The sequence below is a fragment of the Hydra vulgaris genome, chromosome 06 (assembly GCF_038396675.1).
Source record: "Hydra vulgaris chromosome 06, alternate assembly HydraT2T_AEP".
In the NCBI taxonomy this organism is placed as follows: domain Eukaryota; kingdom Metazoa; phylum Cnidaria; class Hydrozoa; order Anthoathecata; family Hydridae; genus Hydra; species Hydra vulgaris.
The window spans coordinates 37,051,959-37,074,184 of NC_088925.1; the positions used below are offsets into that span (position 1 = coordinate 37,051,959).

General features: G+C 27.2%; 1 protein-coding gene across 2 annotated transcripts in view; it reads left to right on the forward strand.

Annotated features, from left to right (window-relative positions):
• LOC100204866 (carbohydrate sulfotransferase 11) overlaps positions 1-22,226 on the forward strand; it is a 54,227-nt gene that overhangs the window by 28,998 nt on the left and 3,003 nt on the right. For both annotated transcript variants that reach the window (XM_065800034.1, XM_065800035.1), the window contains exons 3-4: positions 2,641-2,821; positions 3,966-4,009. In XM_065800034.1, the coding sequence (XP_065656106.1) occupies positions 2,704-2,821; positions 3,966-4,009 (162 nt within the window). In that variant the 5' untranslated portion in view covers positions 2,641-2,703. The remainder of the gene's footprint in view (positions 1-2,640; positions 2,822-3,965; positions 4,010-22,226) is intronic.

Below are 22,226 nucleotides of genomic sequence, written 5' to 3' on the forward strand. Positions count from 1 at the left end.
TAATTTAACCATTAAAATGAACAAGTAATAGAATTAAATAACAAGAGTTATAGCTAACAATCCAATTCGCAAAATCGCCATTGAATCGTTATAAATGTTGCTAACTAGTCACTATGCATTTCCCCACCCGGTAGTGTTGATTTTGAACCAACTAAATTAAAAATGTTTGTTTTATTTCACAATAAATGCTCAAATGGCCTCCCAAGGTGATCCTGACCGTAGCACAAGGCACATTGACGACTTCCTTGTTTACCAATTTCCATTTTTTTCAAAGTAAGCCAAAAACACTTTCAATTGGTGCAACAGAAAATTAAAATTGAGCTGTCAATGCAGTTGAACTCATAATTTCTGCTATATGGTGCTGCTTATGAATATTCTCCATTTGCCACGCGTATGGCTTCTATTTTCTCATTTTGATCAGCATAAAAAACATGTTTATATAAACATTTTGCCATCAAAATGTATAATAAAATAGTTTCTTTCTTCTTCATGAAATTTATCAACAATGTTCAAGTTTGTGACTCACAAAACTGCTGTCTTTGATGCCTTAGTGTTGATCGACTTAACAAAAAGTTGTCAACAGAGCCAACTCCATCCTTGATACATGCCATGTCCTCATTAGCTCAAATCAGAGTTGTTAACAAGGCCGAAAATAACAAGGCCATGGCCAAGACCAAGGCCAAGAGTTTCAAGACTATGGTCAAAGACAAAAGTTTCAAGGCCTACGCAGACCAAAACGTTAAAAGCCAAGGCAAAGGTCAACGCCAAGGTCAACAGTTTTAAGGCCAAGACCAAGGTAAAGGTCAATTTTTGGGCTTAAGGCAAGGCCAAGGCCAAGACGAAGGCCATGGTCTAACAACTCTGGCTCAAATGGTTAAATCATTATTTTCAAAAAAATGAACATTAAACAATATTTCAGTTCTTTATTATTTGGCCGTTATATAGCGTCTTGAAATAAACTTTTTTCTTTTTATCATCATCATACTCAAGTTTTTGGCAGTCACATTCTATATCAATAAAATTTTAGGCAAGTGATGATTTAACTTTTGTCCCTTGATTTTCTTTTTCTTTCAGGGCTTTATTTCTATACTCTCATTCTTCACTTTTTCATAATACTTTTTATTTTATCCGCTCAAAGAAAATATTCATTTTTCATATCTTTAAGAAACAACTTTTCATCTTAAGTCAAATTGCTACTATTACATGTGATATCTTTGTTGATATACAAAATGCTTTTGATACTGTTGATCACTCTATTCTAATAAAAAAATATTATAGAATACCTCTTATTACCTCTTAAATAACACCTCTTAAAATGGTTTATTTCCTACATTTACAGCAGATCGCAGTTTGTTTCCGTTAATGGCTCAATATCTATTCAAACAAAATGTTACAATGGTGTTCCTCAAAGCTCTGTATTAGGACCACTTCTTTTCCACTACTTCTTTGACAGGCCATACGTTTTCAGCAAATGATCTGGTAGAATAAACCTAAAACTTATTAAAACAGAAATAACAATTTAAAAAAAAGCAAAAATATATAATTTTGATAAAACAAACAGAAAAACATTATTGACTTAAATGAAATTTTCTGTACGTGTTAAAAAATTAAAACTGTCATATTTATAATATTTTGATTACATTCAATTCTTTATAACTATATTATTGACTATGTTAATGTTTTCAATGCAATATTAATTGAATGGAACATTAATTGAATGCAATATTAATTGGCAAGCTCTTAAATTTTTTTTGTCTTAAATTTTTGTGAAATATTCATTGTAAAAAACATTTTATGTCACTTACATAAGATTCAGATATGCCTAAAATAATATAATATAATATATTATAATATAATATAATATAATATATATATATATATATATATATATATATATATATATATATATATATATATATATATATATATATATTAGTAAAAAATTGTTTATTAATTAAAACCTTAAAATTAAAACAATTAGTTTTATTAATTATTATTATTACCAAGAAAAAACATAATATTTTTGTAGTTAGTTTTACTTTTATTGGAGAAAGTCAAAAAAAAAAAAAAGTAAACTCTATCCATTCATAAAAAATAGAATGATTCAGTTGCTGTTAATGATAATAATAATAATAACTCAGCTGTTGTTAATGATAACTAATAATATTTTTCTATAAAACACTAAAGCCTAACTTCTAAAATGAATATTCGAAACTTAATAGTTTATTGATGAGATTTATCATGAGACTTTAATGAATACTGAAAGTTTAGAAGATTGATAGAGTTGTGAGAGAAGCTTCCTGGCTTTAATCTTTTTTTGGCAGTTTAAATGCTATATCAGTATTTGGTACCTATTTAGTACTGCCTCATAGTTACAACTTTTGTACAGCTTTTTACTCAAAACGTGGATACTTTCCTCTATTTCGCCCAATCAAAACTAAGAGCAGTTCTGTTTATTTGTTTTAGCTCTAATATTTACTGCATCTCTCGTTGCCAAAACATAATCGGGACCTTTGAGGATCTTTAAGGACCTCTTTATTTAATTTTTGATTAAATTTCGTTTAAATTTCATTATTTTTTGTTGCGTTCATGTCTCATACTTTAAGTTTTATATATATTTTCTGATACTATTTAATTTAGCAATCAAATTACCTGAATGCTATCTAGAAACTGATACTTTCATGAGTAGAACTGGCTTGGAAAATGCGCGTTGTAACAGTTCGCGCTCTATCGTTAATTGCGTGTGGCATACTTTTATCATATGAGTTTTGGAAAGCTGTATATCTAAAAAAAACAATCGTATTTCACGAAGAACAAGTAGGTAAACATTTTTCATTTCTATAGCTTATTCCACTTTTCAGTATACACATTTATCAACCATAAACACTTAGTGTAAGTAAAGAAACCTTGTCAAAGAAAAATGTCAAATTTTCCTATTACTAGCCTAGTTTCCATTATGGCGCCATCATTATAGCATAATATTATTCGTCACATTCAAAACTTCAAATTTTATTACCTTTTTTTTTTAGTTTCTCATATTAGGTTGGTGCAAAAGTAAATTTGCAAATTTTTAGAGACAAAATTTAATAAAAATTCTGTAAAAAAATACAGACAATATATATAGTTTTTGAAAAAGCAATGTTTTTTATTTTATACATTTAAAACTATAAGTTCAAATATAAGATTATAGTTTTATATTGCAGTTGGCAATTTAGAAAACGTCCCTTAAAGACATACGCTTTAAACATTGCATGCTTTACAAATGCAACGAAAGCAAATAAGACATTTGTATTGTTTACGGCAAGAATGCTTTTAATAGTCAAGTTTTGGAAAATTTGTTTGCTAGGAATCGCAAGAGAACTTTCAATTATGAGGACCAGGAACGGTAAGGAACTAGAAACAGAAGAGTTGAATTGAGGAAATGAATCATGAACTAGAAATTGAAGCGTTGATTAAGGAAAACCCGCGTCAATCGACAAGAGAATTAGCTAAACAACTTAGAACTAATCATACGACTGTTTTAAAATGTTTACATGACTGTTTTAAAATGTTTACATGATATGAAAAAGGTTCAAAAAGTCAATGAATAAGTCACATATGACTTGTCCTAAAAAAAAAAAAATGCAGCAAACACTTGAGTTTCTTATCTGGCAGGGTACAAAAAAAAAGAATTTTTTGTGGAAAACTATAAAGATTTGAAATTAAACGCTTTACTTTTGCACCAGCCTAATAGTAAAATAGTTTTCTGAATTTTTTGTAAAACATTTTTTAATTAGAAGGGTAAAAAATAAAAGAAAAGTTGATTAAAAAAAATATTTTTGGTCCATTTTGCTTTGAATGCAATAAACAGCTTCACTAAGTCTTCTGTTTTAACTTATTTTTTTAAACTATAACTTTATATAACATTTTTCTTCTAATCAAAATTTAAACTCTTAGTACTAAATGTAAATGTATATTTATTTTAGAAGGAAGAGAAAGTGAAAATTTTGACGAATATTCTTTAGTAGATGTAAGTTTTAACTATATCAAGCATAAACATTACTTCATATTACTTACTTATAAATTATAATTTATACTTTCTTACTAAAAATTGGTTGCTAAGACTTTGACTTATCAAAATCTAACTGCAAGACTTACTTAATTAGACTTAAGTTGACTTATCTACTTAGATTAACTTGCCAAGATTAGACTTACAAGTTTTACAAGCAGCACAATATAACTGGCACAAAATTCGTCTGACCATTTGTTATTTTTTGCCGTTTGTGATCGTATCATTAGCGTTGGCATATGATTGGCTTCTCATAGGGTCAATCTTGACATCATGCATGTTTTACAAATTAGGCATTAAATTAGCTGCACATAGTTTTATAATTTTTTGGAATTCATATTGGGAAAAAAACTCATTAAACCAACTTATTATCATGGATCTTCCATTTCGCTTTAATTTTTTTTTATGAAGGTTACTAAAATTCTCTGTTTTTCTGATTAGATATCATGAAAATTCTTAACTGCATCTAATTTTTAACCTATTTATTTTTGTGTTAATAAAAATTATTCTTATTTAAAGTAAAGCACGGTTGCTCGGACTAAATTTTGTTTTAGTCCGGGGCTACAATTTTTATAAATAATAATTTATACTTTCTTTTTAAGAATTGGTTGCTAAGACATTGACTTATTAAAATCTAACTAAAATTAACTAAATCTAAACTAAATCTAATAAAAATCATCCTTATTTACAGCAGCCCTGGCGCAGGTGTTAGAGTTCTGACTCAGAACCAAAAGGTTTGTATAATAGTTTTGTATAAAAACTCTAGCCCAGTAAGCGACATTAGTAAGAAATGTAAGATGTAGTTGAGAAACGAAAGTTGTAATTTGGAAACGTAAGATGTGTTTGAGATCGCGAAAGTTATAAATAAGAAAACGTAAGATATAATTGAGAGCATGACAGTTGTAATTAAAAAAAGGTTTATAATATAGATACTTAGAACAAAGTTCATTGTATTTCTAATTTTGTAGCCTTAATTTTTTTTTATAACTTTAGCTTTAGCTGGATCCGTCTTTGGTACGCAAACATGGGAAGAGGGGGCATATCCGAAAACATACGGGTGCTAACTAGGGAAGTAGGAGAGATTAAAAACAACGAGTACGTACGCGGTTTGACTATCTCTTGTTCTTTATCTCTCCTAAAACTTGACTTCTTTTTAATTTTTTTTAAGAAAAATAGAATTTCACGAGTTTTTAAAACCAATATTATGTTATGTAACATAGATATGTCAAACTAACTAAAAGTTTTTTTGTTTTTTCAATTTGAAAAAATTATAGGTCGGAGAGGGGGTTGATTTTGTTAAAAATAATGCATACGTTCGTATAGGAATGACGGAGGGGTAATTGATGAAGGCATACAATTGCGTACATGGAGGGAGAGGGTCCTAAATCAGTGGTTTTACTGCGTACCTACTTTATATATACCCCAAATAATAAAATATCAGTAAAATAAAAAGTTCATGAATATTATACTATTATACAATTTAGCGGTACGGGAAAAATTCCATGGGGTGTTTACAGTTATTCAGATAAATAATAAAGTATAAATAATTTATTTACAAAAAAAATATGAAATTTAAATTAAATTTAAACATTAAAATTAAAAAAATCATACAAAAAAATTACTGAAATTTCATATAAACATCAACTTGGACGACTTGTATATTTAAAAAAGTTGAGCAATGGGTTTTTTGTATGTTTTACAGCACGTCCACAACCACCTCCCATTGTATTTTTGCCGCAGTAACAATTCTTTCTAAATATTGCATTCGCTGCTCCACAATCCCAGCACTTAATAAGGTGGAATGCGAACCGATTTTTAAAGTTATTTTAATTTTAGACCACATTGTTTCCACCTGGTTTAACATTGGGCTGTAGGGGCCCAAAAGTTACAACTGAGCTGATGAATTTTCAAACACTCTTTTTAAACGAGCGTGACAAAGAGCATTGTTTGTTACGCCAACCAATTCTTTTAAATGATTCCCACTTTTTATAACAATCTGCTTTAAATGATCATCTGCGAGTTTCTATTATGACGACATTTATTATTGATATAGCTGCAATTAAATGTATATTTGAACATTTTAAAGCATTTATTTTTATTATTGCTCTTCCTCCTGGTCTTACGCAAGGACACGCCAGACCAGGAAGAAGACCGTAGACCGTCCTTGCACCTCATTCAAGAACTCTTAATGAACTTTTCACTCTTCTCATCATATAAACATACTCATTGTATGTTTTTCATGCCAAAAAATTGCATAAGTTTAATCTGGCTGTTCCATAAATGGATGCAAACTGATTTGGTGAATTAAATATTGACACGGGTTTAACTTAATAACAGACTTTTGGTTCGTAGTGTATTGACACAAACTATTTATTACAATTTCTTACTTTCTTGTCATGTTATGAATTACATCTTGAAAAATTATACATTTAAAGTTGCGAGTAGCCAACCTTTGGGAAACTCTATTACGGTTATCAAACATGATTTTGAGGTGCCTAATGTTATTTTAAGTGTTTAAGAGTTAGCATTTTGCCGTAAGATTAATGCGCTAAATAAATTTGTTAAATTTTTCTGACACCTTATTTTGAAGTCATTTTTTTAGAAGTGTGCAACTTTTGTTATATATATGTGTGTTTATATATATATATATATATATATATATATATATATATATATATATATATATATATATATATATATATATATATATATATATATATATATATATATATATATATATATATATATATATATATATATATATGTACAGAGCCGTAACTATAATTTTGATATTAGGGGAGGGGGGGCTTGGGGTTTCTTCGATTGAAAAAAAAAGGGAAGGGGAGAGTTAAGATCAAGAAAAAATTTGAAAGTAATAACTTATATTAACTAAAACAAACCTTTTTAAATTAGTTTTAACAATAGAATGTTGATAATAATTCAAAAAAATGTTGATAGTAACATTATTCGATTTGACAATCGAATTGTGATGTGTAAAAACCTCACGTGTATTACAATAAATACTTTATTTTTTGCAATAAAATGCAGTATTAAGAAAATGTAAGGTTTTCGCAGATTTTAAGTTTATCTCAAGAAAATAAATGCTATAGAAATAAAGTCATTCTGTATATTTTACAATAGTTTTCTTATAAAAAAAATATTTTTAAAAAAATTATTGGGGGCCAAAACCCTCCGGGGCCCCTCCTCCCCCTCCGGCGGTTACGGCTTTGTAAATATATATATATATATATATATATATATATATATATATATATATATATATATATATATATATATATATATATATATATATATATATATATATATATATATATATATATAAAAGAGTATATTAAACTTGTATCAAAGTTATCTAAATTCAATAGTTGTGGGTTTACAATTTTATAACTTTATTTTAGTTTTTTATTTTATAAGTTGTTTTTTCATAACTTTTATACGCTTTACAGGTTGTTATTATTATATACTCGTTATCTCTTAATTTACCAAAGAAAATAAATGTGTTTGTTATTTTATTGTTGCAATCCATTATCATATCAATCAATGAAGTACATTCATTACCTGTTTTCTTTGGGTATGTGTAACGTTTAGTGGCCAAGTGATAGGTCAGGGGAAAACTATATACTTAAATACTTTAAATAGATTTTAACAAGTTTAACTTATACAAATGTATAACTATTTTGTTAAGTAAAACAAACTTATAAATAAAAACAGACTGTGTTGAGGAAGTAACTTAAAAAAATGATAAAATTATGTTGTAAATTTAAATACATTTGGAAATGACTTGACTATAAATTGAAGTTCTGTTAGAGTCCCAGTTTCATAATAGAAACAAAACTTGAAATTTTACTGGAACAGAAACTTCAATAAAAACAAAAAATATTTATAATTATGAAAATTATATATGAATTGCAAATAACTAAGATTAATTAATTATAACTAACTATTATACAACTTAAATATGTTTTCTAAGTTTTAGTTTATGTTGCCCTTTAGATGGGTATATCCACTATTGTTCTTAATTCTACTGTCTTATCAAAAACAATCTTAGAAACCTTTAATATTGTTGTACTTGGAGCCACTGTACACGAAATCACTGTACACGAAGTCACTGTGCATGGAGCCCCTGTACACAAAGTCACTGTACACGGATTATATTATATTAACTAAAACAAACCTTTTTAAATTAGTTTTAACAATAGAATGTTGATAATAATTCAAAAAAATGTTGATAGTAACATTATTCGATTTGACAATCGAATTGTGATGTGTAAAAACCTCACGTGTATTACAATAAATACTTTATTTTTTGCAATAAAATGCAGTATTAAGAAAATGTAAGGTTTTCGCAGATTTTAAGTTTATCTCAAGAAAATAAATGCTATAGAAATAAAGTCATTCTGTATATTTTACAATAGTTTTCTTATAAAAAAAATATTTTTAAAAAAATTATTGGGGGCCAAAACCCTCCGGGGCCCCTCCTCCCCCTCCGGCGGTTACGGCTTTGTAAATATATATATATATATATATATATATATATATATATATATATATATATATATATATATATATATATATATATATATATATATATATATATATATATATATATATATATATATATATATATATATAAAAGAGTATATTAAACTTGTATCAAAGTTATCTAAATTCAATAGTTGTGGGTTTACAATTTTATAACTTTATTTTAGTTTTTTATTTTATAAGTTGTTTTTTCATAACTTTTATACGCTTTACAGGTTGTTATTATTATATACTCGTTATCTCTTAATTTACCAAAGAAAATAAATGTGTTTGTTATTTTATTGTTGCAATCCATTATCATATCAATCAATGAAGTACATTCATTACCTGTTTTCTTTGGGTATGTGTAACGTTTAGTGGCCAAGTGATAGGTCAGGGGAAAACTATATACTTAAATACTTTAAATAGATTTTAACAAGTTTAACTTATACAAATGTATAACTATTTTGTTAAGTAAAACAAACTTATAAATAAAAACAGACTGTGTTGAGGAAGTAACTTAAAAAAATGATAAAATTATGTTGTAAATTTAAATACATTTGGAAATGACTTGACTATAAATTGAAGTTCTGTTAGAGTCCCAGTTTCATAATAGAAACAAAACTTGAAATTTTACTGGAACAGAAACTTCAATAAAAACAAAAAATATTTATAATTATGAAAATTATATATGAATTGCAAATAACTAAGATTAATTAATTATAACTAACTATTATACAACTTAAATATGTTTTCTAAGTTTTAGTTTATGTTGCCCTTTAGATGGGTATATCCACTATTGTTCTTAATTCTACTGTCTTATCAAAAACAATCTTAGAAACCTTTAATATTGTTGTACTTGGAGCCACTGTACACGAAATCACTGTACACGAAGTCACTGTGCATGGAGCCCCTGTACACAAAGTCACTGTACACGGAGCGACTGCACATGGAGTCACTGTATATTTCAAATACTTTTTAGTTCTCTAAATAATTATATTTTCTGATTCTGTTAAATTTCTTTAAACAATATATTTCATTTTTTGTATGCTCAGACAATCGCAAAGACTTCTCAAATAATGTGAATCAAGAATTAGTAACATGTCTTTTTTGTATCTTTTATTATTAACTTATTGCATTGACCTTGTGCAATGGAAATTATTTTAATTATAACTTTGAAGTTTTATGCCAAATATATGAAAAAAAATATGCTTCAGCAATTCTAGCCAGTAGTTGTTACAGCTCAAGTTACACGTGTATACTACTTTAATATACTTCTTGTATACACTATTTCAATAAAGTATCAATTGTTGTATTGTTAGCAGTATATATTAATCTAGGTATTATTAGGTATTTATCTAGGTATACAAACTTAAGAAAAACATTTTACGCCAAATCATATAGCTAATCTAACATCTTACAAGAAAGAACTGGATTGGTTTCAAGAATTTCCTTTTAGCTGAAACCAGATTGTTGCCATGAAAAATTTAAAATCAAGTTTTTCTAGAACCATCTCAAGAAAGATAGTAGCAAACTAAATTTGCTTAGTTTCAACAATTTTACAAAAGCGCAGTGTGTTATCTATAAATCAATCAAAGAGTAATCTAACGTCATCCTCTACGCTCGTACTCTTTCAATGTTAGAAACTAGTAAAATGTAAAAATCTTTTCTCCTCTAATTGACATTTTGTATATATATTATAATAAACAGTAGCTTTTTGGTGTTTTTTTTTAATTTTTTTATGCATGTTGTGAACAGTAGGGTGGAGTGAATTATAGTTTTTTTTACAATTCGTTTAGCCTGGGTGTGCAAAAGTTGTCTATTCATTTCAGAAATACTCTGGAAAAATATCAATGCTCTAGGAAATTATCTTGAGGTGCCTCAAGACCTTTAAAATTTTAATGGGTCCCTAATATTATGTAAAAAAAAGTTTTTCAAAAGTATGTCATGTTGGGTCTCAAAAGAAGCAAAATTTTATAAAAATTTCAAAATAAACAATTATTTTAAAAAAAAAATTGTTATTTTATAGTTTATTGCAGAAAAAATGACCTTTTAAACTGAAAATGAAAAAAGTTTATTTTTTTTAATTATAATTTCAAAAAAATCTTAAATAATAATTTTTTTATAAAATAATTGTTATTTTTGAAATTTTATAAAATTTTGCTTCTTTTGAGACCCAACATGACATACTTTTGAAAAATTTTCTTTTACATAATATTAGGGACCCATTAAATTTTTAAAGGTCTTGAGGCACCTCAAGATAATTTCCTAGAGCCTTGATATTTTTCCAGAGTATTTCTGAAATGAATAGACAAATTTTGCACACCAAGGCTAAACGAATTGTAAAAAAAACTAAAATTCACTCCACCCTAGTGAAAAGTTTTTTATGCAAAATATGAATAGTTTGAATACAAACTATTTATACAAATAGTAAGAATACAACTTTTTATCAACACCATGATTATAAACTCCTCTAGAAAAATAAAATTACTTAAAAGAAAATATGGTAAAAGAAAAATAACTTTTACACAATACAGATCTTAGCAAGTAGTTATTGGAAAGCCAATTAAACTCATTTAACTAACATATTATCATAGATCTTCCATTTAGCTTAAGTTTTCTTTATTAAGGTCACTAAAACCCTCTACTTTTCTGATTACATTTCATGGGAATTCGTTTTTTAAACTATCTATTTTTGTCTTGATAAAGTTATCCTTATTTGAAATTTTCTTAAAACACTTGGAGTGTTGTTTATTAATATATCAATTAAATATTTTAATTGTTCTTCGCGGTTTTTTTATTTGATGTTTTCATCACTTAAAAAAGCTTGAAAGTTGTAAATTCTAACTTTTGTCCTGTATAAAACTGCTTTGAACTGTATTTTTATGCAAATTGTTAAAATTGTTTTTTTACTTTAAAACAAAAATATCAACAGTAACCTAAGCCATTGGTCAAAATTTTTAGTCAAATGGGCAGAATACCTGTTCACTGAATCATGGGCCAAAAGCCTAAAGTTATGATGTACGTGGAAAACAAACAATGTACAAAAAACACACGTGCAAAGGAAACACCAACGCCTAAAGATTCTGGAGGAGCATGGTAAAATTATTTATTGGTGTTTATATCCAGATATCTTCAAGCCAGCTCTTTTATTTAGGTTTTGCTTCTTTTTATGACATTTTCCATTATAGAGAAATGTTATGCAAGCAAAAAATGAAAATTATGAAATAAAGTCATTAGGGTGTTTCAAAAAACTTTGAATGGCAACCTCCTAATGTGTTCTGTATAATAAAATAACACGGGATTTAAATATCTTTTATATAAAAAAATATTTTTATGGGTCCCCAAGACACTTGAACATTTAACGAGTCTCTAAGATTATCACAAAAAGTTGTTCAAAAGTCTCATGTTGAGTCTCAAGTAAAGCAAAATTATGTGCTAATTTTAGAAATGATAGAATAAATATATTAGATTTTAATGCGTAAAAAAAGAAGTTTATTAACTAAAAATGAAAAAAGTGCATATTTACCAATTTTTTTGACGATGCTTTTTTTAACAAGTTTTTATAATGTAGTTACAGTGAAATAATGTAAATACAGTAGTATAATGTAGTACAGTCTACATTTGTATTTACAAATTTTTACAATTTTATATTTACAATATAAAATATAATGTAATTATAAACAAATCTGTATATTATTTTCTATATATTTTGTTAACTATAATAAGAATGTGTTAATACTACGTATTAGATATACGTATTAGTATTTTAAAGATTAAAAAAATGTCGTTTGTCGAATTAGGACATAATGCACTATTTAAGTATAAAACTGCATTAAAACCAAAACTTTTTTTGTAAATAAGACTTGAGTTTTGGAGTTATAGAGTTAAGAGAGGGTTTTAACTATAATTAAGTAAGCCTCATTGTCTGTAGTGGCCTTCATTACCTTGGGGAAGTGAACTAATATTAAAAAAAAAAAAAAAAGGTAAAAATGAATAAATTAATTGAATGATTCCCAAAGAATTTTAAAGCAATTTTAAATATATGAATGAATATTTTAAATATCTGAATTTAAAAAATAAAATTTCTTTAAAAATTTTTTTGAATTGTTTTAGTTAAATTTTATATTGAACTTTAGTTATCCTTAAACATTTGATTATTTATTTTTTATAAATGGGTATAATAATAAAAATTTATATAAATTATTATTCTTAAACTATATTTGTTTATTTATCTTTTATAATAGGGTATATTATATTATTATTAAAAAAGTGGTATCTATATTTATTAAAATGGAAAAGTTAATATATACATTAAATAACAAATACAACTTTTTACTTAATTTTATTAGAAACATACTTTATTTAACATAACGCTACTTTATTAAACATAATGCTACTTTATTTAACATAACGCTACTTTATTAAACATAATGCTACTTTATTTAACAAAACGCTACTTTGGTATACGATATACAGGGTATAAGATCTTTTATAAACGGGGTATACGATATAGGGGGAACAGGTATACGTATGTAAGTGGTACACTTATGTGCGTGGTAAAAGTATATACGGGTCATAAAATATACAGGGTATACGATATATGATATACGGGGTATACGATCCGATATACCATTTAATATACAAGATACAGATCGTACGATCCGATGAACTCAAATGGATCAAAATTAAATCTGTATAAATTGCATTTAAAAAATTTAAGGAACCTCTCTAAGACCTTTTGCGCTATCTACACTAAACTTGGATATTCAAAAATTCAGTTCACTCATTTTTGATATAGTACAGATTTCATCCCCTTATTCATGATATAGTACATATAGTACAGAATTAATTGTCAGATATTTTTATACTTACTGAAACTTGGATAAAGCCAGAAGATCCCGCTGCAATTTAAAAAGACATAGCGCCGATCAGTTTTAAAATCATTGTCTGCCCTATGAACGTACACCTGCTATATTAAATTTAGTAAATAATATTTACTATATTTTTTCTATTCATCGATGATATCCATTTATTCCGGCAAGCATTTTATTTATGGAATTATATAATTTTCTAGAAAAACTTCAAACATTTTCTGGATAAATAATTCTATGTGGTGACTTTAAATGCTCAGGTACCACTCTAGCAACCAGAAATCCAAGACATGCTAATACTCTAAAGCCCTACAGCATGATACATCGTGTTCAATCATACTCGTGTATCAAACTCAACTTAACACGGTAATCAAAATGAGTATATGAGAATAACTCTAAAACTAACTATAAAATACAAGAACCAAAGTCGACATAATAAGTCAATATTTTATAAGCAAACATGAAAGTTTAAAAATTGCTTTTCAAGAAAAACTTGCTAAAATTCCAAAATCTGATTTCTTTTCGGAATAACCTCTCCCTGTAGATATTTTTGCAACATTTGGTTCTGTCACTCAGATGTCACTTCAGATGTTTTGCAAGCAATCAAAGCTCTCAAACCCAAGACTTCGCCAATGGATATTATTCTAACCAACATTCTTAAATCATGTTCAAAATTATTCAGTTCAATTATAGTTCACCTCGCTGACCTCTCATCCGAATCTAAATTTTTTCCAGGTTTATTTAAGATTGCTGATTCCCAAAAATCAGGCAAACAGTATTTGACCTCACTGATTCAAACCTCACTGCAATATTAATGTAACCTAAGTAGAAAAACTGTATAAAGCAAGCAACATGGTCCAGCAGGTGAAACAAGAAAAGAAATTAACCAGAAACTAACCAGAAAATTAACTAAAACGTAAAATTTCTTTTCAAATCGAGTTATTCCTGATTGGAACAAATTACCAAACACAATTGTTTTAAGCAAGGCAGTCAATATTTTGAAAAACAGATATGATAAATACAACAAATAACTATTAAGCAAATATATATATATATATATATATATTGGCTATGTTGGGGTTTTAAAAGTTGTCTGCTTTCACAGATGAATAAATCTGTCGTTGCCTACTCTTATTGCTGTAATCATTATTAATCACATTTGCAATAATATACTATGTTATCTTATACACTATTTAAAATGAAAGTAATAATACGTAATAAAAACATGTTTAAAGTTTATAAAAAGGAATGAAAATAATTGTTGATTAAAAGCAAAAATAATATTTATAAAAAGTTATTTACGAAAAATATTTGAATATTTCTCACTTTTAATTGTATGGCTAGGAATTGTACGGCTTGGAGAACTTTTGCAGTAACAATAATATAAAAGATATATAGACTAGTTTGTATATAGACTAGTTTTAATGAAAATCGATTATTAATATTGGGTATAGGAAGCATTTTAATTGATAAATACTTCCATAGACAATAACTCATAAATAACTCACTATTAAACGTTATTTATTATATATTTTTTTAAATTTATTTTTACATTCCCTTCTTCCAATATTTCATTTAGCATGGAATATTTAATAGAAAGATGTCTGTTTATTTCAATATTTTTGATTATTATTATTGTGCAATAACAGTTTGTTAGGGAAACAAAATTTATAATTTTTTTAAATAAGATGTTATATAATTCTTGTCAGGGGCGGATCTAGACAATCTATTATTGCAGGGGAAGAGCCATTTTTAGATTTTTTTGATTCGATGGATCCAAATCATCCGAGAAGGAAGGGGTGAGGGCGGGTGCTGGGCAGTTTTCAAGTTTAAATCATAAAACTTTTTTATTTAGTTTTTTTTTAGAATATTAGTCTTACACTTTTTTAATCTATGTAACCATGCAATTACGTCATATTGATATCCCAAGTGTCCGATATTTTTTTGCACTACATAAATTTGTTTAAATTTTTAACATTTTTAAACAGCCTTTTTTGATATCTAAGTTTACAAAAACAAAAATTATTTTTAAAATATCTAAGGGGGGAGGGGCAAGCGCCTCCATCGCCTCTTTCCCCCTCCTTTAGATCCGTCCTTTATTCTTGTTTTATTAAAAAAAATGGTTATGGTATTATATTTTCCTGGTATTTGGTGCTTGTAAAAAGATGATTGTAGGGTAAAGGTTGTAGTGGTAGTTGTATCACCCACACCTTCTTTGAATTCGTCTGTTTAAATTATTATTTAAAATGTGTAGCTTGATTTAGTAATCCCTTTATATAAACTTTGGCATTTTATTTTTATTACATGAAAATTTTTGTTAGAATTTATTATAAATCAGAAATAAATAAGTAAAAACTCCATTACTTCTATTACCTTAATTTACAAAACTTTTGAGCAAGTTTAAATTTGGTGATTTTTTTTTTTTCGTCTAGTTATTCTTTTCACTTCCTAAATAACAAATTAATTATTTTTTTGCAAAAGATACATACATAATTAGTCCAGTGGTTAGTTATCAAGCGGTTTTGTGGAAAGTGTTTTTGCACTAACTAAAGTTGGTACGGTGCTTCAGCGCAAAAATTAATGTCAATTATAGTATCAAATATTCACATAATATATTTGATAACAAAAACAGAGGTAATGATTTCTAACTAGTATTTGGAGGGTTAAAATAAATTTTATGATTGAGGAGCAGTTAAAAGATTAATTTTTAAGAATATTACTCAATAATTTCAGGGGGTGCTGTCTTTGGTTTTAAGAATAAAATGAATACAAACACAATTAGTAAGAAACTGTTGCTAATTTTTTAATAGAATTTTTATTTGTTTTTTTCGACATTAAATTATAATCAAAGAAGTACTTAGCGAGGGACGTACGAGTAACTTGCGAGTGCTTTACGAGGGAAGGCAGAAATAATAGTCCTTATCTAGACACTTTTACATTATTGACATATTTTTACATAAAACTAATAAACTAAGTATTTGCACATTTTTTTTAAATATGTTTTCTGAAGCTGTTAGTACAACATAATAATAATAAAAAAAAACACACATTATTACATTTGAAATTAAAAAAAAGTTTGTTTTGTGCCTAAATAAAACACAAGTTGTTTTGTGGCGCGTTTAAATAGTTGGTATTAAATAATTATTAAAAGTATTTTTTAAAGTTTTTCTAAAAAATAGGTTTCTAAAGGAGTTGAAAATTATGATCGTTTTGATAAGATTTTTGAATCAATAGTTTTTGACACAGAGTTTTAGGTTTGATACTTATGGTTCATCAAAACAAAGAATTTCCAAAACCAATATGGAAGCATTCCGTTTTTTAACCTAAATATTAACTTTATTTAATTTAAATATTAGTAGTTTAAGTGAGTAAATTTTTTTTTGCTGTGGTTTGCCGCTTGTTTATCTGTCGGCATATAGTATTGAGCAGTTTTTTCTTTTTGGCTTTTTGTCTCTCTTTACAGTGTTTGCACTATATAACAGATATTCTGTAATATATAGTGCAAAACTATATATTACAGAATTTTTTTTTTCTGAATATCTAAATAACTGTAAAACTTTAACGTCAATCTCACAAACTAGCAAACAAACAAAAAGAAAAAAAAAAAAAGCCAAAGTGTAAAAGAAGTAAAAAAAACTAAATAACTGAAAATGATATCGATATTAAAACATGACGACAGGTTACTTAAACATTGTTTAAACAATAGGTTTTAAGAAATATCATAAAGAATAAGAAGATATATAGTAGGAATACATCTATCATCTATCATCAATATAAGTAGGACTACATCTATCATCTATCATCAATATAAGTAGGACTACATCTATCATCTATCATCAATATAAGTAGGACTACATCTATCATCTATCATCAATATAAGTAGGACTACATCTATCATCTATCATCAATATAAGTAGGACTACATCTATCAGAACATGTAAAAAAATATATTTGTTTGATGATATTTTTGTGAGGCTAAAAGGGTTTTTTGGTGTATCAATTTGAAAGAAACCATATATACTAACTTAAAACTTTCTAGATTTTAAATAATAAATTAGTTTTAAAATTTTTTATACGGTTTAATTGAGTTTTTTATTCTGAATCAAAAGGTAATATTTTTGTTATGTTTTAAAATAAAAAGTCATTTCATAAAAACTAAAAAAGGTAATATCCTACTTAAGTCGGTCAATAATTAATGAATAATAATCAATTATTTATGGCAAAAAGAAACCATTAATTAATAAAGACCTACGGTTCAACTTTCTCTTTAAATTCCATTCTATTTCTATAAAAAGAATGTTTCTCTTCTCTTCGAATCTTCTCAAAATTTCTCTGTTTTAATATGCTAATACTAATCTTATCTCCTGCAAACTATAAATATAAAAATTAAATCAACAAAATGCCAAGCAACAACTACAGCGAAGAAGGTGTTGAAAATGCTTTGAACCATCATCGAGAGCAAGGAATACCATTAAGAAAGTGTGCAAAAAAGTGAAAGAAAAGAAAGTGTGCCTCGATTACAGCATTCTGGTTCAATAAACGAAAATGAACCGACATTGATTGACAGAAATAAAAGTAAAAATGCAGGTAAACAGAAAGCCAACAGCTTTACCAGTTGAAACTGAAAAGTTAACGATTCATTTAATTCAATGTTTTAGCAATTGGGGTTGTGGTTTGAAAAACACAAAAGAAGAGCATTTATTTAAAAATGACAAACCTTCATTACAGTGATAGTATGATTTTAAAGATGAAAACATGATGTAGTATTACGCAGAGTGGATTACATAACATCGAACATCATCTTGCACTTCTAACATAATTTTACCAATAAATGTTTTAACAACAAAGAAATAATACAATGAAGCCAAAATTGATAACTTAAAAGCTTCACATATTTGGAATTGTAATGAGTGTGGTCTAATTACCTTCTTTCGTTGTTTATAAATCAAAAAAGATACTTACATCAATCATGGCGCAAAAATCGTCCAACCGACACTGAGTATACAAGATCAGATTCAGGATGGATGGGATTGAGTGGTTGGAACGGGTGTTAATACCAGTAGTTAAAGCGATTGGCGGAGAACACATTATTGATTCGATGGATATAGCACTCATGTTCCATTAAAAGTTATCAAAATATATAAAGAAATGTCTGATTGGTCTTTCTATCAGTTCAATCAAGTTATATTTTGCAGCCACCAGACTTTAGAATATATTGTCATGTTAAACTTTCCTGGAAAACGTATTATAATCATATTCTGAATCATTAAAATGCAAAAATGTTGATAAAGATAATTTTCCTTGTTTTTTAAAAGTTTTTTATGAATTTGGCAAGTGTTTCACCAGAAGACACGCAGTCAGTGCGTTCATAAAAACAGGGTTAATTGCTTTTAAAAATGAGCTAACTTCACATTAAGCATATATCATCGACTGCACAGCGTTCCTCAATTCTTCAACACCATCGAAAGCAAACTTGAATACGTTTTAGATTATTTTCTTAATTAAGCTAAACTGTAAGGCTTCAAGTTTGGAAAACTATATTTTTTGTTGCTTTGAGTTCTTACTTTTAAATTGGTTTTAAATTGTTGCAGTGCTGTACTTGCAAGGGTTAGCTGTGGCACTACTGTGTTTCCAATGGTTAATTGTGGTTTTCTCAAATGTAGAGAATGACTATGTCTCTATAAACATTAATTGGAAAAATACCAACTTTTAGCCTCAAGTAATTGTACTAACTTTTAGCCTCAAGTAATTGTTAAATATAAGTTTTGAGGGCTTTAACCTTGTCTTTTTTTGTTCGTTTTGATCAACAAAATATAAATCTTAATTTTAAATAAATTTTGATAATAAATAAGTTTAATATTGCCTCAATGATCTTAAATGTTTAGTTAAGTGTCTTCTGAGAGTACTCATTTTTTGAAATTATTTGTGAATGAGCTATTTCTAACTTGTCGGTTGCTTTTTATTATCTATTACATTTTATTAAGTTTGAACTAAAAACGTATTTTTACAATAACAAGAAAAATTAGAACTTTATCATAGCATAAATACAAGATATAAATGGATTAAAATCGATGGGAAAAAAACCAGAAAGAAAAGTAAAAAAATGTATTTAATTTTATAATTTAAAGAAATTTCGATTAAAAAAGAAACAATAATGTTAATCAGTGTTTGCGTGTATGTCATTGGTGAACCACAATAGCATTTAAAAGGCAAAAGTTTACTATGGAACTGTTGAAATTCTGTTTTTTAATAAAAAGAAGGAAAATATTCAACAATGAGATGTTGTGAAATCTGTAATTTAGAAAATGTGTGACGTTTGTGCCAATCCTTGAGTTTCTGTTGCTGAGGAAGAAGCGTTCATTACAAAGTTGATAACATAATAAATACGGGAATATTGTGGACTCAGAGAACTTAAAGTTCAAAAATCCAAAAAAATATACTTTGTTTCGTTATGTCATTTTCCGTTTGGTATTGCTCACCATGGTGCGTTATAAAAATTAACTAAAATTGAAGCAAATAGAGTTTTTCTAAAAAACAAACGTTTAGAAAAAATTTATTTATGTGTAATGTGGACAGCGGTTTGGTAAAAATTAAAAACGTAGCGAATTAAGAGCGCAGAAAGGAATTTAGGTATTATTTGCTTTATTTAGAGACGAAAGTGACTGTGGAAACGGAACGTCTTTAGTAATAAAAGACACCTTTAGTATATAAAAGACACCTTATAACTGCAAAACATTAAAATTAGAATAATCAGTTGCAAAACAGTACAGGGTTTATACATTAAAAATACCTTTAGGTTTACAAAATGTTATTTAGGTTTTTTGCAGACAATGTTAAAAACTGGGCAAAAATCCAGTTCTAAATTGTCAGATTGCATAGAACACTGAAAGGAGACTGAAAGTAGTGGATAATTGTGCAGAGCAGAGACTGAAAGTAGTCGATAATTGGTTAGAGCAGAGACTTAAAGTAGTCAATAATTGTGGAGAGAAGAGACTGAAAGTAGTAGATAATTGTGCAGAGCAGAGACTGAAAATAGTGGATGATTGTGCAGAGCAAGTAGTTATCTTTGCTAAAATTTTAACTTTGCTTTCATAAAACTCAACATGCAGATACATGAAGTCTTTTTTTTTTAATATAGAAAGCCAATTCAAGCGTTTTAAAAACCTTAAAAATGGTACCCTACTTAAGAATTTTAAATACGGTTGTAAATATAATCTAAATTCAGTACACACTAAAAAAAGAAGGTAGAAATTTCTACCTTAGGGTAGGATATGTGATATACCCTTAGTAAGGTATAATTTTCTACCTTTTAGGGTAGAAAATTATATTAAAAACCATTATTTCCCATACAATTTTCTAACTTAAAGGTATAATTTTCTACCTTATAAGGTAGAAAATTATACCTTACTAAGGGTATATCACATATCCTACCTTAACTAAAAATTTCTACCTTTAATTTTTAGTGTGTAATGTAAAACTTGGCAATTGGAAGAATAAAGATAGTTATCTATACATTTTTTTTTGAAACTTTGTTTTCTGTTTAGCGGGTTTCTTAGCTATAATTTTAACCTCCGTTTGATAGTTTAAAATATTATCTGATGCTTTTATATTTTTTCTAACTTATATTCATTCCGAATAGAACTTTTATAAAATGCAAAAAATAAAAAAACAAAAAGTTTACTTAAAAAAGTTTCTTTTAAAAAAACTTTTGATAAAATTAGTTTGTAGAACTCAAGTTATTTTATTTCAGAACTTTTTTGTAGATTTAAAAGTAAATAAATCCATTTTTACTTTTGAAGAGCTAAGTTAACTTATATTCAGGTTTGGGGTGTAACAAAATACATTTAATTCGATACAATACTGCGAAAATAGCACCAATCTAGTATTCTATGAAAAGTTTTTAATTGATCTTATTAATGGAAACAAAATTGATTGTTCAAAATTAAATTGTGGTTATGTGATATAAGTTACTTTTACGTGCTATAATAGTTATATTAAAACCCAACGACACGGGTTTCGAAGTGGAGGGCGCACAGTCATCAATTTCTAAAAAAAAGTCCTCTTAATCTAGAATTTTCAAGCTGTGCCCCTCTCTCCCACCCCCGTCCCCCCTCTCTCCCACCCCCGTCCCCCTGGGCGTTGTTGGTTCTGAAACGGTAAATTACTATCTTTTTAATCAGAGTATTAACTATTTTATTAATTTTTATGAATTTTATTATCGTGTTTCAAACTTTTAAAAAAACTCGTATTTTACACCGATATGAGTATTCAAGATTTTGAGCAGCACTCCAAAGCAAATAATAAAAATTTACCACGTTTTCATGGTTTTTATTATCTTTTTATTTAGCAGGACAGTATGCTAAGTAAAAAAATAATAAAAACACATGGAGGTTCTACAAGTGGTCTTCATACCCATTTAAAAACAATTCATGAAGTAATTTATTGAAAAGAGATGTAGGTAGCCCCACTGATTTAAATACTTAAGAGTTTGTACATAAATCAAAATCTTCTGTAACTATAAACAACTTTTTTTAAACGTGATAAAATGGATGACTCATTGCCAGCTATTTTGGTTGGATGACTGCTAGTAATGGTTTATCATTCAACATTATCTGGACGTCACATGATATCAGAAAAGACATAACTAATATACCAAATAATCGCAAAACAATTCACAAAATGGTCTTGAATTACATTAGAAATATACGAGACCAAGTAATTATAGAATATTGTGCTGAATTGCTAATGGAAACAAAATTTCT